At 35.8% G+C, this 16,973-nt stretch overlaps 1 protein-coding gene across 2 annotated transcripts in view; it reads left to right on the plus strand.

Moving 5' to 3' along the window:
* The window catches only part of Rnf17 (ring finger protein 17), a 138,514-nt gene that overhangs the window by 12,215 nt on the left and 109,326 nt on the right, over nucleotides 1–16,973 (plus strand). For both annotated transcript variants that reach the window (XM_055617897.1, XM_055617906.1), the window contains exons 3-5: nucleotides 744–835; nucleotides 3,907–4,018; nucleotides 5,654–5,725. In XM_055617897.1, coding sequence (XP_055473872.1) covers nucleotides 744–835; nucleotides 3,907–4,018; nucleotides 5,654–5,725 — 276 coding nt within the window. The remainder of the gene's footprint in view (nucleotides 1–743; nucleotides 836–3,906; nucleotides 4,019–5,653; nucleotides 5,726–16,973) is intronic.

A 16,973-nucleotide genomic window follows, 5' to 3' on the forward strand; every position in this document is an offset into this window, starting at 1 on the left:
AAAGGAAAAATCAGTTTCCTCGAGTGAAATCGTACTGAGTATCTTAACCATACTCTATACACAAAAGGAGCTCAGTGATGTTTTTGTAGACTGTTTGCCTCATTTTGCTTTGTGTTTGTGTGTGTGTGTGTGTGTGTGTGTGTGTGTGTGTGTGTCTTTGTTTTACTGGTCTTTTGCTTGTTGTTGTTGTTTTTTTTAATTTCTATTTTTTAGGATTAAAAAAAAAAGTCTTGCTAAGTTGCTCAGGTTGGCATTGAACTTAATATCCCTTTTAGCCTCTCAAGCATCTGGAAATACAGTCCTCTACTACCAGGCCTGGATTTTACATTTGGTGGATTTTTGATATTAACTTTATCTTCAGAAAACTGGCACAATTCTCCACTTATTCAATTCTTGTTTTATAACAATGTTTTTAGAGTTTATACTATATAGTTTTTTATAGTTTTGAACAGAATAAATATATCACTGAGTGTATAATAGCAAATTTTAAAGTTGTTACAGTCCCTTCCTTTAGAATTGTAACACAAGGTTGTTTTTGTTAATTTAATGTTCTGTTTAATTAATAGCCATTATTGACTAAGGTAGAAACCACAAGTACAGTTTTCCCTTGACTTAAAGGGAATTTCAGAATCTTTATTGTTACCAGTTTTGTTTATGAATAGCACACGAAAAGTTGTTTGAGTTCTGCATCAGTGGAATTTATTGAATGACTTTGAGTTTGTTTAATCTTATTTTGTCTTAAGGTTCATACAGCTGTCAGTGTGAATCAAGGTCACTGCCCAGTAGATGGATTTATTAAGGAAGATTCTTCTTTGGAAGCATTGCAACCTAAAATGTATGTTCTTGTGTGCACTTACTTCAGCACTTAAAGCTCACTGTTTTTATAAACAAATTTAAATTATTGGTAAAATGTTATTGTTAAATGTGTTCCTAGCCTGTTGTTTATAGAATGCTACTTAAGTTCATTAATTTTTCTTGACTGATTGTGGAATGCAGGATCTAGCTCCAAAAGAAGCAGCACTTGCTTATCCTTATTTGAAAAAAAAAAAAAAAGGAGTGCAAGAAAACCTTCAAACAGGAAGCTGAAAATCCAAAATTAGCTAAAGTTATTACAGCTGAATGATAGTAATTTATAAAAAAAATGTTTTGTTGATTTTTAAGAATGGCATGAATACGTTTATGAAGGTAAAAGACAAAATAAGAGGTGATAGCAATTTTTTATTTCTCTTACTTTACCATCCTTCTATGAGACTTGGCCATATGAATTAATAAATACTGTCTTTGAATTAGAGATTTTTAGTACCATATATTAATTATATATAATAATTTTTATTATACTTTCAACATGTATATATTTTATCATACTCCCTTTATCCTTGATAGACATTTTTAAGCATAACTGAGCTAGATACAACTATTATGTTATTCTTTTAATGGCCTTAATCATTTATCTTTTCAAAATCAAAAATCTCCTGCTAGTCTATAAGCCTATTGAAAAGCACAGACCTGGGCTGGAGAGATGGCTCAGTGGTTAAGAGCACTGTCTGCTCTTCCAAAGGACCCAGGTTCAATTCCCAGCTGCCACATGGCAGCTCACAACTGTCTGTACCACCAATTCCAAGGAATCTGACACCTTCACACTAACACACATAAAATAAAATTAAATAAATTTTAAAAAAAGTGACTTAAAAAAAAAAAAAGAAAAGCACAGACCCATCTTGTTCCTCTCTATACCCCAAGAGTAATACACAAAGCAAACGTAATATTTGTTACATAAAAAGCCATATTTTTTTTTTTATATTTTCTGAACTCATATGTTAGTCACAACTAAATGTTATCTTTAAAGCTAGATTTAGCATGAATTTCGGTGGGGAAAAAAGAATAAAAACAAGCCTTCCAATTTTTTAAATGATAAAGAATTTTCTTAATAGCAACTTAGCAAGGAAAGGGTTTATTTCACTCACACTTCCATATGACAGTTTATCCTCAAAAGCAGTGAGGGCAGAAACCTGGAGGCAGGAGCTGATGCAGAGGCCATGGAGGGGTGCTGCCTGCTGGCTTGTTCCTCATGGCTTGCTCAGACTGCTTTTTTATAGAAACCAGGGCCATCAGCCCAGGGGTGGCACCACCCATAATGGGCTGGCCCCTCCCCAAAAATTATTAATTAAGAAATGCGCTATAGGATTGCCTACAGCCTAATCTTATAGAGGCATTTTTCTCAGTCGAGGCTCCTTCCTTTCTGATGATTCTGGCTTGTGTCAAGCTGACATAAGACTAGCCAGCACATAGTCATTCTAGGAATAAAAATATAGGGGTTTTCAAGGAACTATCTCATTTTCGAACTAATTTTATAAGTAATACCAAGTAAATTATCCAGAATTCTAATATTGCTACTCATTTACCTCCTACAGATTCTTTCTTTCTCAGTATCTTCTATGTGTATAACTGTCTTCCATTGCTACTACCCCATTTAATTCTTGTTTTCTTTTCTCTATCTCATTTCACTTTATACTCTTCTTGTTCTCTAGTTCTTCATGGCCTCTCCAGTTAAAATTCTTAAAATCCCAAATTTATTAACTTGGGTTAGTGGATTCTCACATTCCTGTCATAGTTTTTCTTTTCAAACTTCAAATTGGGGAGAATCTAAAGGAATGATTCTATGTATCTTTGGGTAGAAAACCTCTCACCTAGTTTGGCATCTAGTTTTTGACAGACAAAATACTTCTCTCAACTCCTCTAAATAAAATTTGCCAGTTCTTTTTTTGTATGAGCTCTGTGCAAATGATGAGTACAAAACTTTAGGAATCAGTGTTACCTAGTGGCTATATATCTTGTCTCCATGAAGTAGCCATTTTTATCAAATTTGGCGTTGCCAACTTTGGACATCTGCAAAAGTCAAAGAGATAATTTATTGGGTGGTATAGATTTGAAGAGGGCTCACTCCCACCAAAAGAGGTGGCACTTCTTCCTCCATTCTAGCCAGTCACTGCTGTGTTAAGACCATTAAGTGCTTTCAGATCTTTTGCTAATCTCCAAAGATCTTTAGTTCCTTTTGAAATTATCTGACTTAAAACATCATGCAAGTTAGTGAAATCATACTCTTGTCTATATATGTGTAATGTTTAGTAAAAGTTTAAAAATTTGTTCTAAATGACCAGTTTTTAATTAAACACACTACATAAATTTATATTAGATACTCTTCATTCTTAAATGTAAATGCAATTTGGTTTAAACAGTTTTTATATAGCTTGTTTTGTGTGGTGATTTGGGTTTTCCGAGATAGGGAAACTTACCAGAGTACTTTTTCTAGCTGACATTTCTGCATATCAGTCCTTCTTACAGTGTTTCTCTTCTTGAGCACTTGTCCTGACTTCCCTCCATGATGGGCTGTGGCCTGTGCACTGAGATAAGCACTTTCCTTCCCTAAGTTGCCTTTTGTTTATCACAGCCACGAGCTACAACACACAGTCACAGCAGACTGTATGCATGGTCCAACTTTATTTCTTTAAGACTTTAGTCTCAAAGGACTCTTGTAAAAAACAGTACTTCAATAAAATCTTTAAAACCTTTGTCCAAAAAGTACTTTTTATGTGTATGCACGAGTTATTGGAATAGATGAGTTTAAAAGATCTCAGTCATTACTAGTACTTCTGACCCAAAATACCAAGTAAAGGTGACTAAGAAATTAGAACATGGTGTAAGCTATTAGGAATTTGCTTAAGTTAAATTTACCTTAAAATTAAATTATGTGGAAGCATTTTTCATTCATGGATTCTCCGTATTGATAATTGAGAACATATTCTTAAACGTCATCATCTAAATTATTTTTGATAGAGAACAAAAATGAGAAGGCTATGGAGACTATATTCATGCTTGTATTTCAAATCACATGCTTGACTTTTTCAGGGTAAAGAGCGGCTCTTCGGACCTTAAAAAGACAGTGGACCAGCTAATTGTTGATTTAGAACACTCATCCTCCATACACAGAAATGTTTCAAGCCCATCAGCTGTGATGTCGGTATGAAAAAACATTGGTCATGAAGTAATGTGAAACGGCACATTTGGCTTTATGCTAGGTAGCTAAACTTTCCTCTCAGGATTCCTACAGTTATGGATTCTCTCAGAAGTTTAAGAGTAACAGACAAACCACTCTCCTTACTTGAGTCTTTTGCTTTGCTCTCTGCTAGACCAGTTTTAACCTGTGTTTACTACAGGCCTGTTTGTAAATCTCTTCTTACTGAGGCATACTTTGACTCAGTTTTGAAGGTCTTGATATTTACCTGATATAGCCTCCCCTCTGTGAACATAGTTACTTAATCCAAATTCCCTGAAACGTGGATGTAACTTGTCTATACATGTACAGTTAAAATTTTCTAAATTCTGAATAGAGTTTTCCAGTTATTTTAATAACAACCAGGAGGCCTAACTGCATTTGTTACTGATAATGATATTGTTTGTATTGAAGATTGAATTTTACTGACTACTGTTCTGAATAATGTTAATGATAAACATTTACTTTGAGCTTAGAAATAGAATTGACTCTAAAATCCAAGTGAAATACAGTCTTTTTGTAAGAAAAAAATTATTAATGGTCTGGAAGAGGGCACTAAAGTCTGAATCTCTTTCTCTTTTGTTTTAACTCTGATTTAAAAACAAAAACAAGCCAAAAAAAAAAAAAAAAAAAAAGGAAAATAGGACATCATGTTGCCCAAGCTAAACTTGAGTTCACTACGTAGCTCAGGGTAATCTGATCCTCCTGCCTGTATCTCCCAAGTGCTGTGATCACAAATATGTATTACCACATCTGACTGTCAAGTTAAACTCTTTTTAAAATATATTTATTCATTTATGTATATGAGCGCTTTGTCATCATGCATATCAGAAGAGGGCAACAGGTCCCATTATAGATGGTTGTGAACCACCATGTGGTTGCTGGGAATTGAACTCAGGACCTCTGGAAGAGCAGCCTGTGCTCCAAGGCACTGAGCCATCTCTCCAGCTCCAAGTTAAATGCTTAACAGAGCCGTATTTGGAATCATTTTCTTAAAAACTGTTGTGCTTATGCTTTTTTGTGATACATTTTTTAGGATAATTTTAAGTTGAAAAAATGGATTCAAAGTACAATTTTACTGTTAAACAACATCTTTATGGTGGCTTTGGTGGTACATGTTTGTACTACCAACCTTTGGAAGGCTGAGGCAGATGGCTAACACATCATTAGGTATAGTGATATATGGTGGGCAGGAGGATTATTACAAGTTTGAGGAGAGCCTAGTCTACATAAATGAGTTCCAGGCCAGCCAGAAATACACAGTAAGATTCTTTCTCATAGAGTGTATGTGGAAAAAACATCTAGAATGCTGTAGCAAAATGTTAATGGTTTCTACTGACCAAGGATATAGCTCAGTGGTAGAATGCTTACCTAGCATGCCTGAGGTCCTAGTTTTCTATCCTCAATATGGGAATAAAATTGCTAATTGTTTTTATTTCTAGATAGGCAGGATTAGAAGTATGTTGTTGTTTGCTTTTACACTTCTGTGGTAGATCTTCATTGCATTTGTAACCAAAATGATAGCTAAAGTTTCTATAATTATAATGTATCTAAATATGTATTTTGTGGTTTATCTTCATATATGGTTACCTCTCTTCTTAGGAGACAGAAGAAATTGATGAAGCACTGAAGATAGCAAGCAGTAATTTTGAACAATTAAGTATTGCTATAAAAGTAAGCATTTTAAATAAATTCTACCAGGAGGTAAAGCATGGCTTCTTTATGAAAAAAAAAATTTAACAAACTCTATTATAATAAGCTTGCAAATGAAAACATCATTCACCAGATCTAAAGTCAGTATATCTCACTGAACTTCTATGCAGTTAATTCATGTTAGCTTTTATACTTTAACTATTAGATATGTTTTTATATACTTACCACTAAAAATTCATAGCCAAGTTAGAACTAAAACAACAGTTAGCTTCATAACCTCTTCCATATCTCATGTTCACTACCTGAGTTCAGTTTGTCTTCATCTCTTAATATTTATCATTTCTTGTTCTTTTTCCTGCATGTTATTCTGTACATACATACATACATGGGTTTGTATAAATACATACATATTATTGGCTATGTTCTGCATATAATTGAGAACATGTGGATATTTTTCTGAGATTGTGTGACTTCACTTAATATTATTAATATTAAGTCCATTCATTTTTCTCTTTTGGGTGTGTGAAATGAGTGTGTGGCATGTGGAGGCGTGAACAAAGCATGTGATGCATGTGAAACAAGCACTCTACCGCTGACTTACAGCACCAGCCAAAATGACCTCTACAAATGTGTGCTTTTGGATGTATAGCTCTGAGCTTAGGGTCAGCACTCAGTTTTTAAACACGTTAATATAATAAAAGAGAAACAGGCAAAAGAATTGAAGATTACCCCTCCCCTCTGACCTGCCAGGATTGTGTGTAGCATTGTTATTCTAAGAAGCTTAACAAAATCAGAGGTCTTGAGGAATTAAGATATGTGCTTTCTGTAAACTAAATTTTAATATTTATAGATATCAATTGCAGATAGCCTTTTGATTAGGAGTAGGAATCTCTGTTCACTTCCTGTCAGTGTTGGGACCTCATTTGTCTTGATCCTGTGTGGGTCTTTTTTGTGTTGTCACAGTCTCAGAGTTCATGTGTACTACATTAGTCTTTGTTGCATCTAGAAGACCTTGTTTCATTGGAGCCATCCATTGAAAGTCATCCATTACCTCACTCTTACACTCTTTTTGCCTCCTCTTCCACACAGACAACTGAGTATTGGATGGGGAGATTGTTGAAGACATCCCATTTAGAACTGATTGTGCCAAAGTGTCTCATTCTCTACATGTTGTTCAATTGTAGATTCCTGTATTACTTCAGAGCTTCTGCAAGTAGAAGCTTCTTTGATGAGGCCTGGGTGAGGCCCTGATCTCTGGGTATAGCAATATGTCATTACAAGTCATTTTATTGCTATGTTCCTTTAGCAGAATAAGTAGTATATTTTCTTCTAAGTCCCGTGACCTAATTGTCCAAGGCTTTTTTCCCACTTAAGCAGTGTTTGCTGTGGGTCCCATCCTGTAAAGTGGGCCTTAATCCAATCAAAAGCAGTTGGTCACTCCCATAACATCCATGCCACTGTAACACCAGTGTGTCTTGCATGCAGGTCACTGCTGTAGGTCACAGGGTTTGTAGCTGGTTAACATAGGCAATCGACTTTCTCCTTTAGTTGCACACAGAGTACCTTCTAGTACCATGAATGCTAGTCAGTTGGGGTGAAGTTTCTAATTAGGCACCAGCTGAGCTTTTCAGTGTTCAGTGGTGTAAATAAGCATTGTCTTCAGCAAATAGGCCTTCCTGTCATATTGTAGAGAACAACTACTAGCCTTGGCATTAGCCTGTGATGTTTAGGGGTTTCCATGGAACCCCTTTGACCAATGACTAACAAAGTATAACCCATTTCTGGCAGTGGAGGTTTTACTTGGTTGCATAAGATGTTTAGTTGGGGCATTGTCTTCCCCTATTTGGTGACTCCACTTACAGTCTTTCATACATGTATATATTTTAGGAAAGTTCTGCTGTAATAGGTCTCCACATAGTTTTACAAATGGCCTTTCTTGTTGTCCTTTCCTGTACTCCATCCTTTACCCTTCTCTTCTATCCCTCCCTATTTAATTCTCCTGGTTTCCCCATTCTTCTGTTTCCACAACCTTGGGAGGTACTTTCCTTCACACTAGCACCTTATTAGCTACGTTGTTAGTTCCTAACCTCTGTGGCTATTTGCATTAGTACAGATGTTGAAAGCTTAAAAACTAATGTCCACATATAAGAGAAAACATATAGTAATATTTGTCTTCTGGAGTATTTTTTTTCAGATTAATTTTTATCCTTTAATAATAAGTACTGAGGTGGATTTGGGGGATTCTAAATGACAGAAATCAGAAAAAGGTCACTGACTTGACCTTTGTGCTCTTCCTAACCCAGAGCTCAACATCAAAGAATTGATACCTGTACAGCTTTGTTCATTCTGTTGATAAAACTAATTTTTCTTTTTATAGAGTCTTATTAAGTTATATTTTATTAATTATAATTTATTCACTTTGTATCTCAGCTGTAGCCCCCTACCTCATCCTCTCCCAATCCCACTGTCCCTCCCTCTTCTCCCATACCTCTCCCCCAGTCCAATGATAGGGGAGGTCCTCCTCCCCTTCCATCTGACCCTAGCCTACCAGGTCTCATCAGGACTGGCTGCATTGTCTTCCTCTGTGGCCTGGTAAGGCTGCTCCCCCCTCAAGGAGGAGGTGATGGAAGAGCAGGCCACTGAGTACATGTCAGAGACAGCTCCTGTTCCCCTTGCAAGGTACTCACTTGGACACTGAGCTGCCATGGGCTACATCTGTACAGGTTATCCCCATGTATGGTCCTTGGTTGGAGTATCAATCTCAGAAAAGACCCCTGTGCCCAGATTTTTTTTGGTTCTGTTGCTCTTCTTGTGGAACTCCTGTTTCCTCCAGCTCTTTCATCTCCCCCTTTTTTCAGAAGGTTCCTTGCATTCTGCCTAAAGTTTGGCTATGAGCTTCAGCATTTGCCCTGATACCATGCTAGGTAGAGTCTTTCAGAGTCCCTCTGTGGTAGGTTCCTGTCCTGTTCTCTGTTTTCTCCCTCTTCCAATGGATCTGGCACTTTCTCAGATAATTAGGAATAGTGCTACCTCAAGATCCAGCTGTGCCAGTCCTAGGCATATATCCAAAATACACTCAAATATACAACAAAGACATTTGCTCAACCATGTTTGTAGCAGCTTTATTTGTAATTGCCAGAATCTGGAAACAACCCAGATGTTCCTCAGCTGAGGAATGGATACAGAAATTGTGGCATATTTATACAATGGAATACTATTCAACAATTAAAAACAAGGAAATCATGAAATTTGCAGGTAAATGGTGGGAACTAGAAAAGATCATTCTGAGTGAGGTATCTCAGAAGCAGAAAGACACACATGATATATACTCACTTATAAGCAGATATTGGACATATATTATAGGATAAACATACTAAAATCTGTATACCTAAAGAAGCTAAGCAAGAAGGAGGACCCTGGGTAAGATAATCAATCCTCATTCAGAAAGGCAAATGGGATAGATGTCTTTTGGGGTCTTAATTACCTCACTCGGGATTTTTTTTTTAAATCTTATCTATTTACCTACAAATTTCAATTTTTTTCTCTTTTTTCATTCTACCACAGACTTCCCGGGAGCCTACCCTGTCCAGAGATGCACCCCCCACAATTTCTATTCTCTCTCCCAACCCTTCCCCAACTTTCCCCACACCTGATCCTTTTTGCTTTTTCCTCCCCATCTCCTCTCTCACCCAGTTCATTCCCTACGTGTACTTCAGATGTATATTTTATTTTCCCTTCTAAGGGATATTTAAGCACCCTCCCTTGGGCCTTCCTTGTAACTTAGCTTTTTTGGGTCTGTGGATTGTAGGAAGGCTATGCTGTACTTTATGGCTAATATCTACGTATAAGTAAGTACATATCATGCCTGTTTTTCTGGGTCTGTGTTACCTCACTCAGGATGATCTTTTTTAGTTCCATTCATTTGTCTGCAAATTGCATGATATCCTTATTTTTATTGACTGAGTAGTATTCCATTGTGTAAATGCACCACATTTCCTTTATCTATGCTTTGGTTGAGGGACATCTAGGTTGTTTCCAGGTTCTGGCTATTATGAATAAAATTGCTCTGAACATAGTTGAGCAAGTGTCCTTGTATTATATGGTGGAGTATCTTTTGGGTATGTGCCCAGAAGCTGGGATTTGAGCTAGAAGTATTCCCAATTTTCTGAGAAACCTCCAGATTGATTTCCACAGTGGCTATACAAGTTTATACTCTCATCAGCAGTGGAGGAGTATTCCCTTGTTCCACATCCTCACCAGCATGTGTTGTCACTTGAGGTTTTTTTTTTTTTTATCTTAACCATTCTAATGGGTATAGGATAGAATCTCAGAGTCATTTTGATTTGCATTCTCTGATGACTAAGGATGTTGAACATTTCTTTAAGTGCTTCTCTGCCATTAGAGATTTCTCTATTGAGAATTCTCTAATTGTACCCCATTTTTAAATTTTGGTTTTTGGCTTGTTGGTGTTTAATTTCTTGAGTTCTTTATATATTTTGGATAATAATTTGATATATGGGTGGTGAAGATCTTTTCCCAGTCTGCAGGCTGCTGTTTTGTCCTATTGATGGTATCCTGTGCCTTTTCAGCTTCATGAGGTCCCACTTATTTAATTGGTGGCCTTACTGCCTGAGCTGCTGTTGTTATTCTGTTGAGGAAGTTGTCTCCTGTACCAATGCATAAGGCTATTCTTCACTTTCTCTTTTATTAAATTTAGTGTATCTGATTTTATATTGAGGTCTTTGATCCACTTAGACTTGAGTTTTGTGCAGGGTGATAAATATGATCTAACTGCATTCTTCTACATGCAGACATCCAATTAGACCAGCACTATTTGTTGAAGATGCTCCCCCCCATCGTATGGTTTTGGCTTCTTTGTCAAAAATCAAGTGTCCATAGGTGTATGGGTTAATCTGTGGTCTTCGATTAGATTCCATTGATCATCCTCTCTGTTTTTATGATAATACTATGTGATGTTTATTACTATTTCTCTGTAGTATAGCTTGAAATCATAGATGGTGATGCCTCTCGAAGTTTTATTCAGCAGGATTTATTCAGGAGCTGTCCTGGGTCTTTTATTTTTTTCATATGAAGTTGAGAATTGCTCTTTCAAGGTCTGTAAAGAATTGTGTTAAAAATTTGATGGGGTGGATTTAGCTCAGTGGTAAGGCCCTGGGTTCAGTCCTCAGCTCTGAAAAAAAGACAAAATAACAAAAATTTGATGGGAATTGCATTGAATCTGTAGATTGCTTTTGGTGGATAGCCATTTTTACTATGTTAATCCTACCGATCCATGAGATTGGGGACATCTTTCCATCTTCTGATGTCTTTTTCCATTTCTTTCTTAAGAGACTTGAAGTTCTTGTCATACAGGTCTTTCATTTGCTTGGTTAGAGTTACACCAAAAATATTTTTATATTACTTCTGGCTATTGTGAAGGATGTTGTTTCCCTAATTTCTTTCTCAGCGGGCTGTTGATTTTTATTTTTTTATTTTTTTTATTTTTTTTTATTTTTTTTTATTTTTTTTTTTGTAGTTAACCTTGCATCCAGCCACTTTGCTGAATGTGCTTATCAGCTGTAGGAATTCTCTGGTAGAATTTTGGGGGTCACTTATGTATACTATCATATTATCTGCAAATAGCGATACTTTGACTTTTTTTTCCTTTCCATTTTGTATCCTATTGATTGCCTTTAGTTGTCTTATTGCTCTAGCTAGAACTTCAAGTACTATATTGAATACAAAAATACAGAGATAGTGGGCAGCCTTGTCTTGTCTCTGACTTTAGTGGAATTGCTTTAAGTTTCTCACCAATTAGTTTAATGTTGGCTATTGGCTTGCTGTATATTGCCTATATTTTGTTCAGTTATACACCTTGTATTCTTGATCTCTGCAAGAATGTTAACATGAAGGCGTATTGGATTTTGTCAAAGGCTTTTTCAGCATCTAATGAGATGACCATTTGGGTTTTTTTTTCCTTCAGTTTGTTTATATGGTGGATTACATTGATGGATTTCCATATTTTGAACCATCCCTGAATCACTGGGAAAAAGCCTACTTGATCATGGTAGATGATGTCTCTGATATGTTCTTGGATTCAGTTTGCAAGTATTTTATTGAGTATTTTTGCATCAGTGTTCATAAGGTAGATTGGTCTGAAATTCTCTTTCTTGTTGAGTCTTAGTAAGGTTTAGGTATCAAGGTTACTGTGGTCTCATAGAATGAGTTTGGCAATGTTCCTTCTGTTTCTCTTTTGTGGAATAGTTTGAGGAGTATTGATGTTAGCTCTTCTTTGAAAGGCTGGTAGAATTCTGCACTAAAACCTTCTGGCCCTGGGCTTTTATTTTATTTTATTTGGTTGGGAGACTTTTAATGACTGCTTCTATTTTCTTAGTAGGTTATAGAACTGTTTAAATAGTTCATCTGATCTTGATTTAACTTTGGTGAGTGGTATCTATCTAGAAATTCATCCATTTCATTTAGAATTTCCAGTTTTGTGGAGTACAGGTTTTTGAAGTAAGACATAATGAGTCTTTGAATTGACTCAGTGTCTGTTTTTATGTCCCCATTTTCATTTCTGATTTTGTTAATTTGGATATTAGATCTCTGTATTCTGGTTAGTTTCCCTAAGGGTTTGTCTGTCTTGTTGATTTTCTCAAAGAACCAGCTCTTGGTTTGGTTGATTCTTTGTATTGTTCTCTTTGTTTTTATTTTGTTGGTTTCAGCCCTGAGTTTGATCATTTCCTGCCATCTACTTTTTTTGTATGTTTGCTTCTTTTTGTTCTAGAGCGTTTAGATGTGCTTTTAAATTGCTAGTATAATATCTCTCCAAGTTCTTTATTCAGGCACTTTTTCCTCTTAGCACTGCTTTCATTGTGTCCCATAAGTTTGGGCATGTTGTGCCTTCATTTTCATTGAATTCTAGAAAGTCTTTAATTTCTTTATTTCTTCCTTGACCCATTGGTCATTGAGTAAAGAATTGTGTAGAAGACCAATGTTTATGTCTCCTAATGAAAAGGCTTAAAACTCAGGGAGGCCCTTAGACCATATAGACCTTGTACTATTTCAAGCTTAGGCCTTAGCAAGGCAGACTCTCCTACCTCATCTAAGTTAACACAACACAGCTAGCTATTCTTCCAGGCACATAGCTAGCTATTCTTTCAGGCTGTAGTCAAGTCTATCTCCCTTTGTGTCCCCTGGCAAAGAGCCTTTTTTCTTCTTCCCAGAATTCCTTTCTCCCTTCCAGGAAGTCCTGCCTTTCTTTTTCCTGCCCAGCTGTAGCCTGTCAGCAACTTTTATTATCCAATCAGGGATAATTTGGGAGTCAAGGTTTACACAGCATCATCTTGCATAGGTAAGGATTTGCTAATAAAGCAGCAAGGATTTTGGAGGGACAAACAGTTAACATTTGAATACATAGTAAATTTTAAATAACCCCAACAAAGTTGTGTAGTTCCCATGAGTTTATAGGCTTTCTGTTATTTCTATTGTTACTTTAATCCATGGTGGTCTGATAAGATACAGAGAGTTATTTCAATTTTCTTATATTTGTTGAGGCTTGCTTTGTGTCTATGAATATATATGGTCATTTTTGTAGAAGGTTCTGTGAGGTGCTGAGAAAAAAGTATATTCTTTTGTGTTTGGGTGAAATGATCTGTAAATATCTGTTAGATCTATTTGATTCATAACATCTGTTTCATTATTTCTCTGTTTAGTTTCTGTCTGGTTGACCTGTTAATTGGTGAGAGTGGGGTGTTGAAGTCTCCTGTGATTAACATGCACGGTTCAATGTCTGATTTAAGCTTTAATAATCTTTCCTTAACAAATGTGTGTGTCTTCTCACTTGGGGCATAGATATTCAGAATTGACACATCATGTTAGTGGATTTTTCCTTTGATAAGTATGAAGTGTCCTTCCCCATCTCTTTTGACTAATTTTGGTTGAAAGTCTATTTTGTTAGATATTTGAATGGCTACTCCAGTTTGCTTGGAAATCATTTCTAGCCCTTTACTCTGAGATAATGTATATCTTTGTTGCTGATGTGTATTTCTTGTATGCAGCAGAATGATGTATCCTGTTTTCACATCCATTCTGTTAGCCCGTGTCTTTTTTTTTTTTTTTTTTTGCCCGTGTCTTTTTATTGGGGAATTGGATCCATTGATACTGACTGATATTAATGACTAATGGTTGTTAATTACTGTTATCTATTGACCCATGTGAATAGGAGATCTTTCTATCTCCTGGTGTCTTCTTTGAATTATTTTTTCAATGTCTTAAAAGTTTTTATTATGCAAATCTTTCTCTTACTTGGTTAGAATTTCTCCAAGATTCTTTTGTGAGATACTATTACCCTGATTTATTTTCTCAGTATGTTTATTTTTTTTTTTGTGTATAGGAATGCTGATTGATTTCTGTTGATTTTTCTATCCTGTTATTTTGCTGAAAGTGTTTATCAGCTGTAGAAGTTTACTGGGGTTTCTAGGATCTTTTATGTATAAAATCATATCATCTGCAAATAAAGATATTCTGACTTCTTCCTGCCTAGTTTGTTTCCCCTTGATCTCCTTCAGTTATCCTATTGCTTTGACTAGGATTTTATTGTCCTACTCAATATATTGACTACTTGTCACTATAGTACTATATTGAGTAAGTGTGAAGAAAGTTGTCTTAGGGTTTTAAGTTGGGGAGAAAAGGATTTATTCTGCTTCTACTTTATCATCGCTGTTCATTACTGAAGGAAGTCAGGACAGGAACCCAAGCAGGGCAGAAACCTAAAGGCAGGGACTGATGTAGAGGCCATGGAGGGTGAGGCTTGCTTATTGGCTTGCTTCACATGGCTTGGTTAGTTTGTTTTCTTAGAGAACCCAGGACTATGAGCCCAGGGGTGGCACTATCCACAATGGGCTGGGCTCTTCCCAACTTTATCATGGTGTATCTTTTTTAGGTGTTCTTTAAGTTGATTATGTTGAAAATTTTTTTTTATAATTTTGACATCTATGTTCATAAAAATTTTTGGCCTAAGTTTTTGGAGGATCTCTGTATGGTTTTAGTATTAGTGTAACTGACTTTGTAAATAGAGTTAGGAAATGTTTCTCAGTTTCTATTTTGTGGAATAATTTGAGAATTATTGGCATTAATTCTTTCAAGGTCTGGTAGAATTCTGCACTGAATTCATCTGGCCTTGTGCTTTTCTTGTTTGGAGTCACTTGATCTTTCTATTTCACTATGCTCTGTTTAAATTGCTTATTTCATCTTCATTTAACTTTAGTAGGTCATATATATCAAGAAATTTATCTGTTTCTTTTAGGTTTTTCAGTTTGGTAGAGTACAAATTTTTAAAGTATGGCTTATCAGTCTCTGAATTCATTAACTGTCTGTTGTAATATGTAATGTTATTAAATTGGATCCACTCTGTGTGTGTTTCAGCTAATTTGTCTAAGGTTTTGTCAATCTTGTTTATTTTCTCAAGGATTGACCTTGCTGCTGTTGTTTCTATTTCATTGATCAGCCCTGAGTTTGATTATTTCTGTCTATCAACTCTTTGGGGGTATTATTTCTTCTTGTTGTTCCAAAGCTTTCAGGTATTGTCACTAAGTTACTAATATGAGATCTCTCCAGGCCTTTTAATTTTTTTGTTTTGTTTGTTTGTTGTTTTGAGACAAGGTTTCTCTGTGTAGCCTGGCTGTCCTGGACTCACTTTGTAGACCACACTGGCCTCAGACTCTGCCTGCCTTTGCCTCCTTGAGTTCTGGGAGTATAGGTATATGCCACCATGCCAGCTTGTTTTTTAGTGTGGGCACTTAGTACTATGGGCTTGCCCCTTAGAACTACTTTCATTTATGCCATAGGTTTGAGTATGTTGTGTTTTTCTTTTCATTAAATTCTAGAAAGTTTTAAATTTCCTCTTTAATTTCTGGCTTGTTCAGTTTGCATGAATTTGTTAGCTTTCTGTTGTTGATACCCAGCTTTGATCCATTGTGATCAATTAGGGTAGAGGGTATTATTTTAATTTTCTTGTATCTGTTTATACTTGTTTTCTTTTCTAGTGACAACTTTGGAGAAGCTTCTATGGGCTGCTGAGAAGAAAGCATATTTTTTAATATTTGGTTAGAATGTTCTGTAGATACCCATTAGATCCATTTGAGTTATGATGTTATTTAACTCCAGAATTTCTGGTTTTGTCTGGGTGACCTCTATTGGTGAGAGTAAGATATTGAAGTAATCCACACTTACTATATTGGGAAGGTCAGTATGTGATTTGTTGACTGTAGTAGTGATTTGTTTTTGAGCTTTGGGCTGACCTTGTGTTTGGAGCATAAATGTTTAAAATTGCAATGACCTCATGGTAGTTTCTCCTTTGAGTATGTAGTATTCTTTCCTATCTTTTCTGATTTGTTTTTGCCTAAAGTCTGTTTTGTTAGATATTAAAATGGCTTACACATGCTTGCTTCTTGGATCCTTTTGCTTGAAATAGCTTTTTCTGTCCTTTAACCCTGAGGTGATGTCTATCTTTGATGTTAAAATATGTTTCTTGGAAGCAGCAGAAGAATGAATCCTGTTTCTAATCCAGTCTGTATCTTTTTATTGGGGAATTGAAACTGTTACTATTAAGAGTTATCAATGAACAGTTTGTATTGGTTCCTGTTATTTTGTTATTGTGTGGGGTTTTCCCCCTCTTTAGATTTGCTCTTCTGGGAATCTACTACTTGTGTTCTTGGGTCGTAGACAGAAGTTTTCTGTCTAGTGTCTTCTGTGGAACTGGACTGGAAGAGAGAAATTGCTTAAATTGGTTTTTGGTTTTTTTGTTTGTTTTGTTTTGTTTTTTTGAATGGTTTCCTTTCTCTGTTGACTGTGATTGATAGTTTTGCTGAAAATAATAGTCTGGACTAGACTCTGTGCTCCCTCAGAGCTTACAGAACATCTGTGCAAGCTCTTTTGGTTTTCAGAAAAGTCAGGTGTTAATCTAATGGGTCTGTCTTTATGTTACTTGATCTTTTTCCCTTGAAGTTTATAGTATCCTATCTTTGTTCTCTTTATTTACTGTTTCAACATTATGTGTCATGGGAATATCTTTACTGATCCTGTCTATTTAGTGTTCTGTATTCTTTTTGTACTGTAAGTTCTTCATTTCCAGTTTTATTTCAGTTTAGGCTTTCTTTAGTAATACTATATTTTCATGTCTTAAAATGTTTTTTTGCTCAACTGTCAGTATTTTCCTGGTCTTCATTAAGGTGTTTATTCCTCCTATCCTCTTCAAGGTCCTTGAACA

This window comes from Psammomys obesus, unplaced genomic scaffold (genome assembly GCF_907164565.1).
Source record: "Psammomys obesus unplaced genomic scaffold, mPsaObe1.curated_primary_1811, whole genome shotgun sequence".
Lineage (NCBI taxonomy): Eukaryota > Metazoa > Chordata > Mammalia > Rodentia > Muridae > Psammomys > Psammomys obesus.